At 45.0% G+C, this 12747-nt stretch overlaps 1 protein-coding gene across 1 annotated transcript in view; it reads left to right on the top strand.

Annotated features, from left to right (window-relative positions):
• Positions 1–12747, top strand: part of LOC115130357 (POU domain, class 6, transcription factor 2) — an 89729-nt gene that overhangs the window by 24731 nt on the left and 52251 nt on the right. The window contains exon 3 of the mRNA XM_029661427.2: positions 63–270. Within this exon, the coding sequence (XP_029517287.1) occupies positions 63–270 (208 nt within the window). The remainder of the gene's footprint in view (positions 1–62; positions 271–12747) is intronic.

Below are 12747 nucleotides of genomic sequence, written 5' to 3'. Positions count from 1 at the left end.
ACCTTCACTATGCCTTTTACTAATGTCAATACATTTTTGTAACCCAGTGTCTTTCTATTCAGTCTCTGCTGGTGGCTCAGCAACTAGCCCAGCAGCTGGCCGGGGGGTCTCCAGGCCTGAACCAGCCCATCCTCATCCCCTTCAATACAGGAGGCCACCTGGGAGGCCAGCAGGGGCTGGTGCTCTCGCTGCCCACGGCCAACATCCAGGGCCTGATGGCTGCAGCAGCCGCACAGGGCATCATGACCCTTCCCCTACAGAACCTGCAAGGTAAGAGGGCTGCTCCACCAGATAACCTATAGAGGACAGGACGGGAGGCTCAATTTACAGTCGTTTTTGACAGTAATGCGTATAAATGCATGCATTTTAACGTAATAACAGCAGTGATCTTATGTTACGACATTCACCAAAAGCATTTAGTCCTCACACACTGTATGTACCAGTATCTACAGTTTATGCTACACAGGTTATGTGTTATGATTCACCTGTATAAAAAAAATGTCAATCTAAAAATCCCAGAGGGGATTAAAAAAGAGTTTGGGGGGGGTTATGTTCCAAAAAGCATCTCATCTTCAACTTTCCTGGAGAAAGAGCCATATTAATTACAGGTCAGCGTTTTGCCGCGCGGCGCAAAAGCACTTTGTGCCTGTTTTCTCTGCGTAAGAGTGCACTGTACTCTCTTTTCATCCTCATCCGTCCGTCCACGTGGCTGTACTTATCCTCGCCTTTTAAACTTTAATGCCCAAGTGTTCTCTTTTGATCATAGTTGTAAATGGTTTTCATTTTAATGTTTAAAACATTGTCTCTTTTATACCATTAGATTGAGGGATGGCTGGGGAAACCTTCAGTCATGAATGTTGGATGAGAGGGGCCTGGAGTCGCTAATGTAAAAGATGCCAGGCTGCATGTAAAGCAGTGTGTTTTTGGGTGGAGATTACAATAATGCCAGTGCAGCACAAAGTGCATAGAGAGGAGCCCCCCCCCCCACCTCCTCTTCATGTGATGAAATGGATGGACAGATGGAATGAGTGAGGAAATGGGAAGGAAGTTAGAAGCCCCTAATGGACACAAACATGCATAAATAACAACGTGCATCATCGCTATGGGGTGAGCTTTTAATAAACCCCACATCTATCTAGCTATTGAAGCCCCTCCAATGTATCCCCGAGCAATGGAGGATAATGGGACCAGAAGGTCTGTCTGTCTCACACTTCAACAACTTCTCATATTGTATGTGGGACAAGCCAGAGGCTGTGATAACCGACTGACAAAACACATTGTCATAATGTTGAAAGAACATAACCAACACCTCTCAGTCATCTTTTTTAACAGGCGGTTCGGTCCGCAATCCCTTGCTGCAGTTCACCGTTCGTTGGGTACAAAGCTAAGGAAAGAAATGCCTCCTCTGCGGTTTCTTTTTAAGCGCACAGACGCATTCACACGTTCCCCTGCCATCCTATCTGAGAGGGACGCATCGAAGGGACCTCCGTGGAGAGAAAGTGACACAAGTCAGGAGTGAAGCTAAATGTCTTGACTGTGTCCAGGGCCCTCTGGCCACACGGCGCCCCTCCACTCTCCCCTGTCGGAGCTCATCAGGGCCCTGCTGACTATGAGGCCTGCTGGCACAGCACCTCTGTCAGGCAGCCCCGGCCTGCCCCCTTGCCCCTGCCCTCGCCCCCCCCACTCACCCCAGTCCCCCCCAGCCCTGATTAATCACACGTTTACTGTTGTCAGTGTCCCTACTCCCTGCTGTCGCCTGCAGTGCCCAGAGCTAGCAGCCAGCTCATTTCACGACCTCGGGAACAAGTGTGTTTACAGCCCTGCTACACCGCGCCGTGACACGCTGCTACGCTGGTTAATTAGCGTCACAACAGACGCAGACAACTATTAGCCTACAGTAATGAGACTGCAGGAGGATCTCTAACTCTATTTAAATCTAATGACCCGGCTAATGATCAGCAAATATGTCGGGGGGGGGGGGGGGGATTCCTCACAGTACATAGCACAGTTTAGTAGCTACTATAGCCAGGATGGATTCCACTTTTTCTACGCTTTAACAAATGCCCAAATGTGATGCTAAAAAGTATACCTTTTCTGTCAGCGCTCACCGGCTTTTTAATCCGTATTGTTCACCCCATCAGCTTTTTTAAGGTGCTAAACATTCTTACAACTGAGATAAGCAGAGAAATGTGATAGCCAAGCGATTCCCGTTAAGCATCTTTGATCACTTATCTCTCGTTAAACACTCTTGGCATTTTGCCTCGTCTAAGATCCTTCTTTAAAATGAATAAAGAGAGAGCAAGAGAGAGAGAGAGAGAGAGAGAGCAGGAGAGAGAGAGAGAGAGAGAGAGAGAGGGAGGGAGGGAAGAGAGGAGTGTGCAGGCTGGAGAGTTGTGAGACGGAGTGATGAATAACCGTCATTGTAATGAGGTTGTGCAGTAAAGTTGGAGCTTCTGCTTAAATAAAACGGAGCAGCAGCAGCATCTTGTCGCGGACACGGTAAACACAGCAGCACCCAGTGTAACTTGTTATTTGTCAGAATGATTTATGCCAGGAAACATTCTGTACAAACAAATTCCCATTGAAACTAGACAAGGGAGAAAGGTATCTTGTGTAACAGAGTTTACACTGCTGTACCTGCAACTAGTTTAGGGTTATGCTGTTTGTCCAATTATGTGATGATTCATATTGATGAACTGTAATTAACATAATTTGACGTAATTATTACTATATTACTGTTGTATGTTGTATAATTAGATATGTGAATGAAACAAAACACACTTGCACAACAAGTAGCTAACTAGATATAGCGTTCTTGGAAATATAGATTACTCACATAAATACCCTGCACTCTTAGACAAAAAGGTGCTATCTAGAACCTAAAAGGATTCTTCAGCTGTCCCCATATTTGTATTACCTTTATTTAACTAGGCAAGTCAGTTATGAACAAATTCTTGTTTTCAATGTCGGCCTAGGAACAGTGGGTTAACTGCCTGTTCAGGGGCAGAATGACAGATTTATACCTTGGGGGTTTGAACTTGCAACCTTCCGGTTACTAGTCCAACGCTCTAACCACTAGGCTACCCTGCCGCCCCTCCACTCTAACCACTAGGCTACCCTGCCACCCCTCCACTCTAACCACTAGGCTACCCTGCCGCCCCTCCACTCTAACCACTAGGCTACCCTGCCGCCCCTCCACTCTAACACCTAGCCTACCCTGCCTCCCCTCCACTCTAACCACTAGGCTACCCTGCCGCCCCGCCCCTCCACTCTAACCACTAGGCTACCCTGCCGCCCCTCCACTCTAACCACTAGGCTACCCTGCCACCCCTCCACTCTAACCACTAGGCTACCCTGCCACCCCTCCACTCTAACCACTAGGCTACCCTGCCGCCCCATAGGCGAACCCCTTTGAAGAACTAGTCTTGGTTCCAGGTAAAACCCTTTTGGTTCGAGGTTGAACCCTTTTTGGTTCCACGTAGAACTCTTTCCACAGAGGGTCCTACATGGGACCCAAAAGGGTTCTACCTGAAACAAAAAAAAAGGGTTCTACAGGGAACCAAAAAAAAGTTATCATACGGGGACAGCTGAAGAACCCTTTTGGAACCCTTTTTTCTAGGAGTGTGATAACATTTTATTGGATTTTCAAAACAGCTTTGTTGCACGTACAGCCTACAGTAATTGGCCATGCAAGATTGCCTTCCTTGTATTGTAAGTTGTAAAGTATCAAAGAAGCAGAATTGTAATGCTCAATGGAGGGAAATAAATGAAACATCATTCGCCTGCTTCTTTTCTCTATGACTGACTCGACACTAATTCAAGACTCAATTCAACCAAACAGACCCCTTTCTTATTAACAAGCGTATGACATCAGAGACCACCGTTCCAATGGTGAGGTGAGAGTATTGTTCCCCTCACTTGAAACGGCACTCGGGGATCCAGGTAGATAAACGCTGTGCATCCCACTCACCTAGCGGTACCGCCTAATGAGAAGACGTGTCAGTAGCAATCAAAGACATGTCTCCTCCATGGTTTGATGAAAACGCTCAAACACTATCGGTACCGTTTTTCATGTTGTGAGTGGGTGTTAACATGACACAAATTATGGAAATCACTCTGCTCATTACAACACCAGAAGGGTGCACTAGTTAGTTCATGTCAGACTCCATCTCTCCCGCTCAGCTGAATGCAGGTGGGGGTACGCCACCGCTCTTTTATAAGAGATTAGCTCACCACAGCACCACAGCTCCCAGGAACCATGCGATTTAAAGTGAATAACCTGTCTATACCCTTTTCCTCAACCCATTACACCATTGGTGCATTTCAAACATGCCACTTTGTTTGAACTATACTGTCACACAATGTGTGTGTGTGTGTGTGTGTGTGTGCGCGTGCGCACATTTGCATGAGTGCGTACTTGGCAGCAAATAAAAAGCTCTGTCACATAAAAATGTTAATGTTGAGGATCCTAAGAATAACTAACATTACAGCAGACTGTCATGGTGGTAAAGATGAGCTATGCAAAATGTATAATAGTTCACCTAATTTCAGTTTATGTGACAAAACAAGCAATGTAGAAAATCATAATACAACGAGGGTCTAATCCTTAATGCTGATTGGTTAAAACCACATTCCAGCCGGTGTCTATTCCACAAGTAGCCACCGGCTAAATTGGGCTCCCGAATGGTGCAGCGGTCTAAGGCACTGCATCTCAGTTGCATATGTCGCTACAGACACCCTGGTCGCTACAGACACCCTGGTTCAAATCCAGGCAGTATCACAAACAGCCATCATTGGGGAGTCCCATAGGGTGGTACAGCGTTGTCTGGGTTTGACCAGGGTAAGTCGTCATTGTAAATAAGAATTTGTTCTTAACTGACTTTCCTAATTAAATAAATGTTACATTTAAGTAATCTATGACGTTGAAATGCTTGTTTATTCTGTTCCATCTGACTGCACAATCCACTGTCACATCAGCCCAGCCAAGCAAATGATAAACTTGATCTCCACTATAATCTCACACTTCTTTGAGACTAACATTTAGTTATTAATCAGTGGAGATTTGTATAAATGTTGCTGTCTGTCTCTCCGACATTTGCAACATTGTTTCAATGTTGAATCTCCTGTTGTCCAATAGTAATGAACCGGATGAGACAGACAGGCAGCGCTTCTCAGCCAGTCAAAATCCCTAATCAGCTAGCATCATTTTTATGGATATATACACAAAAAGGTCAATTGAAAAAAGGTGAAACTATCACATTTCAGGCAAGACCCAAATGCAGACTGTGTCGAAGTAACAATGTTTATTACAGTAACAGGGGCAGGCAAATGACAGGTCCAAGCAGGCAGGGGTCAATAATCCAGAGTAGTGGGCCAAAGGTACAGGACGGCAGACAGGCTCAGGGTCAGGTCAGGCAGAGGTCGGTAATCCAGAGTAGTGGGGCAAAGCTACAGGATGGCAGGCATTCTCAGGGCGGGCAGAAAAGGTCACTACTGGGAAAAATAGGGAACAAACAAGAGACAAGAACAGAGGGGGAAAAAACACTGGTAGGCTTGACGAAACAAAATGAACTGGCAACAGACAAACAGAGAACACAGGTATAAATACACAGGGGATAATGGGGAAGATGAGCAACACCTGGAGGGGGTGGAGACAAGCACAAAGACAGGTGAAACAGATGTCCTGGTTACGTCCATAAGACTCATATTGGAGAGACTTGGACACCCCAAGTCGATGAGTATCTGGAGAGACTTGGACTGGTCGCCCCACAGCAGGGTTGCATGGAGAGGGGGGCAAGTAGGGGGAGATGCAAAATTATCCTTAAGACCCATAAGAGTACTCATTCCTACAAATGAGCTAGGTCTCTTAAAGGGACAGGTAGACACCTAATGACTGGCAGTACCGCAATACAGACAACTATGGGTGTTAAGTCTGCATACGCGTTCGGCTGGAGACAGCCTAGCCCTGCCGAGCTGTATTGGCTCTGCCGAGGTAAATCTGCACTCTTCGGAGGCTCTTGGAGGAACTCGGGTAAGCTTGGCTCCTCTCGGGGACGTAGACGCCGGTGACTTCCGGAGTTCATCAGATGCAAGGTGGGATCCTTGAGTGAGCGATTGGGACCACAATCAGACCTCCTTTCCCTCCTACGTTCCCGTTCCCGTCCATCGATCCGGATGGTTAAGGCGATGAGTGAGACGAGATCCACCGGTAGTTCCTGGGCTGCAAGCTTGTCCTTTACTTCCTCCGATAATCCGTGCAGGAACGTGCCGAACAGCACTGGTTCCAGGCACACTCCGCAGCTAGCGTGTGGAAATCCAGGGTAAGCACGGGGAGTTGGCGCAGGTCTCCTACCTGACTTCGCCACACTCCCCGTGTGCCACCCCCAAATACATTTTTGGGGCTGCCTCTCGGGCTTCCAGCCGCGCTACCGTGCTGCCTCCTCATAACTCCGCCTCTCGGCTTTCGCTGCCTCCAGCTCTGCCTTGGGGCGGCGATACTAAAACAAAGACAAAACAAAGGAACTAAGGTCAGAACGTGACAATGTGACTGTAAATTTGCCGTAGTTGGCAAGCTAGCAAGCAAAGATAAGAACGTTGCCAGCCAGTATGGGAATTGAACATTTAGAACGAACGATTGGGTCGCGTCCATAGATACAGAAAGATTAGACTGAATGACTGGGTCGCGTCCATAGATACAGAACAAAAAGAACTAATGACTGGGTCACATCTCTTGCAATGCTAGATTTGTTTCGGGACTATATCTTGTGGAAGGATGGAATAGTATGAATAAATTAATCAAAATAACGTTTTTAATGAAAATATATCAATCATTATTTGAATATATTGGTAAACCGTTGTATAAAAGTAATAATGCCCTCAAAGCCGGTGTTTGGAGGAAATACTGCCACAGTTTGCAAAAACTAAACTTAAGAAGCGAAGCATAGAAATAGCATACATAGAACAGATCCACCACTTCTTAGTCTTGCTTTCTATGAGAATGACAGATTTATAACCCACATTTCAATGTAGATTTGGTCGGATCGCCCATAAAGTTACATATAGCAGCTTTGTAAGTGTTTGTCAAATTCATAGTGCATCAGGATGGATTATTATAATATCAGACAGAATTGCGAGACTTTATTACCGCCAGGTCCTCTCATACGCCCCCTAGATCAACACCCCTCTCCCTATCTCATCACAATAGAAACGATCCCAGCCCGTCTCCTGTTTAATTGGAAGCGTCCTCCACCAGTGTGTATTCCACGGCGTTCCTTTAATGATTCAACTTTGCTGCGGTTGTAAGGTGACTCGCAGGGGAGGGAGTGGCATTTAAATAAATAACAGTGATAAAATGTAGACCTCATACATTTCAAAGGTAATGCAACTAGCGACGCCATAAGGAGCAGCTGCATACACTGTCCTGGAGCGATAATTTGATTGATTTGTTGTGACAGCAGCCAAATAATTGAGAGTGAGAGGTGCTGTTGAAGATGAAGAGCAGACTGAGGCAGGTTCGCCCAGGCAATCCCAGCAGATATGACGCCTGGGTTCTCATCTCTGCCATTGATATCAGCTGCCACTAGTTTATTGTTTGGGAAACGTGGGGGGCGACAGCCTGTGTGACAGTTCAGGGAAAGAAAATAACTCACCAATCAGAATGAGCCAGAGCAGTGTTCAAAAGGTTAGAATCAAACACCCTTGTTTTCACTCAAGCAGGCGAACACTCGTACACACGCGCATACACCTATCCCTTGAGACGTACTATTTAAAACCTACATGTTAGTTTTTGAAGCAGAGGTGTAATTCAATTTCACCTCCAAATGTTACATTATTTCAAAACGTTTGTCCTCAATTTGCGGTTGTATTGCATGTATCATGCATAGGATCAAGTAATACGAGGAATGCTATTTATTCTTTCTCATTGTATACAGTTTATTTAGGGCTTATGTCTTTAAGAAATTGCCATTGTCTGGCATACTCTCGCAGCTTTGCTGGTCACAACATTGACCTGCTAAATCCCAGCTCCTCCACATGTCGTTGTTTTGTTTTCAGCTGTGCTGCAGGACAGCGAGTTGCTGGTGGAGCCTAAGAGAGGAGGGAGAGAGGAAAACGGGAGAGGGTGAGAGCGAGAGAGGGGGGGGGGAGGGGGGAGAGAGAGAGAGGGAGAAAGGGAGAGAGAGGGGGGAGAAAGGGGAGAGAGAGGGAACGGGAGAGAGGGGGAGAGAGAGACAAAGAGAGAGAGAGCACTCTTGATGTCAGTGTAGTAATAACAATGCTAATCAGACATGGCTGTGGCTGCTTCACTACAGCAAGCCCTGACATGTGCCCTTACTGCTGCAGAGAGAGCACTGAGGGAGACATTCTGCTAACATCATGTCATAACCATAGACCCAAGAACTACACATGAGGTACCTGTACTGTATAGGGTGTGATGTGTATTTCTACACATGCTTTGCACGATAGTAACTGTGTTTGTCGCCTAGCTATTTTGGCTGACAATAGAGGTCTGTGTGGAAGAGTAAAATGCTCTTTTCTGACAGAGAGGTGGTGCATGGAGGCCTGAAATGACTTGCGATTTTCCAACTGGTATTAAATAAAATTACGAAGTTGGAACACATTCCCTTTACCCTAGCCAGCTCTGATTCGATCAACTGGACTATAACAATATATTACATTACCAGCCGGACTCCTTCTGTCGCCCCATGCTCAGTCAAATATGGAATGAAAAATGGGATGGTGTTAAATATATATGTTTTTTACTTCTTCGATACTGAACTTGTATTTTAGGTAATACAATTATTATTATTATCATCAAAAGATTTTGTTTTTCAAACATTTTGACATTTCCATATTTCCAATATTTCTAGCAAATTACCTCAGAGCCTAGACAGTCGGACAGATGGTAGTTAGCATATACAGAATTACCTCTCACTCTGGTTATTTTCCCTCCAGAAGGTTAACAGAGGATTAGCACCCCTCACACATTAAAGGTCTGCCAGAGATTGCCACGGCACGATTCCTACACGCTTTACATGGTCACTGATAGGAAAATTACCTTACGAAATATTGTAAATGAAATATTACACAAGGTGCTGTGGTAGAGAGCAGACAGAGATGGTAATCTTGTGGAACTGAAATTCCCGCCTGGCAGAATTGGGTGACATTTTACATTTATCTGTGTTCCGCATGACTTGTAATGTTAATGGTCATTTTATGGGACAGAACTGGAATGAACATGGTGTTATCACAGATTGCCTCCAATGTAGAATTGTGTAGAGTAGCACAGCTGTGTCCTTTATTTCCTATTTTTCAGTAAGGTGACTTATTGAATGATCTGTCCTCTGTTGTTGAATGTATGCATTCAGCCCATTTTTTAAATTTTTATCAGGCAGTTCAACTCCAAACGTCATTACAAACACACACCTTTACTGAAGCAAAGGCTTTACAGGGAGACTGTAGTGTATTTTACCACGGGGTTGTTTGAAAATTCATCTTCGTGGGTTAGAGGTTTTAGGAATGTGGAGGGAAAAGTACTGAAAGGCTTCTTTTCCTTCTACCAAGTGAGGATTTTAAAGAAGCTATTCAATCTGAATTTTCCTCTCGGGATACTTACAAAAACAAATAGTTACTGAAATTGGTAACATTCGGTATGTTTTTTTTTGTCAGAAATCCTGAGACTTATTCAGAAATATATTGTTTTGCCTTCTTACAGCACTGAATACTTTTCAAAAGTAATAGATATTTCTTTCATAATGGACAAGCAGCTCAAGCGTGATTGGAATACATCATTTTGTCAATACAAAAATATCAGATTATCAATACAACCCAACACTTTTTCAATACAAATCTACCATCAACTTAATAATAACAGGAAATCAATAAAGACTTATCTACTAATGAATACTGCTTACACTCACCCCACATTTACTCATTTGAATCAATAGCCTGTGCACTCATCCTTTCCATTCCCTACAATGACCAGACAGGCATAACACAGGGATTTCAAAGGGGAACAGTCCGGCGTGTTTGAAAAGTAATAGAAATAACTTAGCAGAACAAAGTGCGACTCCGTAAAGAGCATAAGGCTCAGGGGGTCACAAGGATCCAGTCCAGCCCAGATCACTCTAAGGTCATTAGTAACCACGGCTCGCCAGTTCCATGTCTGTGAAACCAGAGAGCCTGTGGTGACAGCAGATAGTGTTGAAACAAACCCCATGGCCATTGGGAGAAGGCTGGTCCGCTAGGCTGCTAAAAGCTATCTGTGGTTACTAATTGCTGGCCGGGGCCTAATTGCCTTAATTAATAGGTTTGGTGTCTCAGGGCTAAGACAGGGGAGCTTGTATCAGTGTCAGAGGAGCTCAAAAGCCCAGGAGGTCTGGGGGTGGTGGGGTCCCTGGGGGCCCATCTCTGGATTAACCACAGATATATCACAGATGGATTATATAGTGTTTGAGCAGGATGGCATGTTTAGACCAGAGAGATCCATTACTCTCTGATCATAAGAGAGCATTACTTAGTACATCTCAGGGTAGAGAGAAAAGCGATGGTTTCTGTCTCTGTTCAAACACACGCTCACCCCTCCTGTACTCTCCTCCCCCTTCCTCTCCGGTTCCTGAATTATGTGGCTGTAATTCAGAGTGACAAAGTAGATTTAGCACCTTTACCCACCGACAATGGGGGTTTTGTTCAGTGAGCTCTTACTGTGAAATTAGCCCTGGTGCTCCCTTTTTCCGGCTGCAGTGAAATGGTTACAAGACACAGATCAGCCCATAAGAAAATAGAAATGATTCAACAAATCTTCTGCTTTCCCCTTCTGCCTGCACCTCACCCCAACCCCATCTTCCCCTCTCCACTACCCCTTCCTCTTCCCCCATCAAGCACCTGGCAAAGGCTTGTAAGTTTCGGGTGCATGCATTTTTTTTTTCTTCTGATGATATATTGTCCCGGTGGTGAATTTCATTTACTGCTGCTGCCCTTTGCTAAACCTGTTGCTAGTCAGTGAGCATGATAAGCGTATAAGTAGTGCACTACTTCATTCATCATACATCGTTCTGGGCCCTCAAATATCTCATATGCGATTCAGGAGGAAACTACTAAACCGGCACAAATAATCCCTCTAGGAAACAGCTGAGGTTATGTTAAACGCTGCGTAAGAAATATATTGGATTGTTTGCATGTGTAATGAAATATATATTTCTGATGCTTGCATTTTGCAGCGTATTTGCCTTCATTTTCGGTTTATGTGGTATGAAATGTATCACAAGTAGTGGTGCTTGTGATTTACATCATAAAGCTCTCATATATTTCTGACACCATCTTTGCCTTTGCATTTTGAAATCTGCCCCTCCCCCCTCCCCCAATCATATCGCTGCTGTGTTGTGTTGTATTAAAGAGCATCACTAATCACAAGAGGCTCTGTGTCACTCAGAAGTCTCCACATCACTGGGGCTGACAATGTTGTGCTGGTGGGCATGTTGTGCTGTGCGAAAGTGCTTACACTCTCCCACAGACAACCAAAGGGAATAATTAAAGACAGAATATGGAGGCAGAAGAATGGAGAGCAAATCCCATTGTTTTGGGGTTATTTCATCCCACTGAATTCTTTCTCTCCTCTCTCTCTCTCCTTCTATTCTCGCATTCCTCTCTCCAAATGCACTGTGGGTAATATGGCACACTTTCAAAAGCTTATGTAAGCGAGGCAGCATACAACAAAGGGCCTATGATGTCCTACTCATCCCCACATTGTCTTTTCATTATTTTAGAATCATTTCATATCTGGGGGAGTGGGGGAGTGAGTAGGCGAACGAAGCAGTGCTTAATAACCCCATAATGTAGCTGCCGGAAAGCTGAGAAGGAAAGATGCTTTTTGAAGGACTTGAAAACAACCCGTGTGCTCTTATTTCTCCTCTCTCTTTTCTAACAGCATCATTTCTTTAAACCTCCCACAATCACAACTGTTATCCAAATAATCCCCAATGAAATTCTAATTTAAGTTGAGTAGACTATTAGAGGAGCTCGACTACACTCCATTTCGGGAGCAGTAAATGTTGCCCCTCAATCTCTCCCAGCTTTTACTGTCAGTCAGAGAGCACTCAGTCATCTCCGTGCATCGGGCCCGCAATATTGATTTTTCCACCCACTGAAACAGCCGCATGAACATAAATTTTGCATGAGGCTTTTACTCACGTCCTCCGCCTCCGTCTGACGACAGATGATGGGACCGTGAACGGGCTGTAATAACCCGGCCTGGCCTGCCAGGGCCGACAGGCTTCACAGGGGCTCCACACTCTCCTCTGTTATCTACCACAGAATAGCAAAAGGCAGAGATACTGTTAGATGGACGATTTACGTCTGTTGTGTTTAGTGGCACGTTCTGTATCACCTCCACCTCTGTCTGAGCCTCCCTTTGGGACAGACTTTTGAAGAGCGAGAGAAGCCTGCTAGAGTTTTCCTACTGTAAGGAATGAGTGAGTTAAGCAGCCATGCCTAATATTATGTCCGATTAGGTATTACAGAGAACAACTCAGAGGACAACTGGGATCAGCCGTGTCACTCCTCAGCTGTAGTTAAAGAGCCAGTTGGGATGTTCGGCCATCTTGATTGACTGTACTACTGTATTGATGTAAGATATTGACCTCGGCGTACACACCACGGACAAACTGAATTGGTCCACCCACACAGACAGCGTTGTGAAGAAGGCGCTGACCTCAGAAGGCTGAAGAAATTCGGCTTGTCACCAAAAGCACT

Source organism: Oncorhynchus nerka, linkage group LG6 (genome assembly GCF_034236695.1).
Source record: "Oncorhynchus nerka isolate Pitt River linkage group LG6, Oner_Uvic_2.0, whole genome shotgun sequence".
Classification (NCBI taxonomy): domain Eukaryota; kingdom Metazoa; phylum Chordata; class Actinopteri; order Salmoniformes; family Salmonidae; genus Oncorhynchus; species Oncorhynchus nerka.
This window is presented reverse-complemented; position numbering and strand designations above follow the sequence as displayed.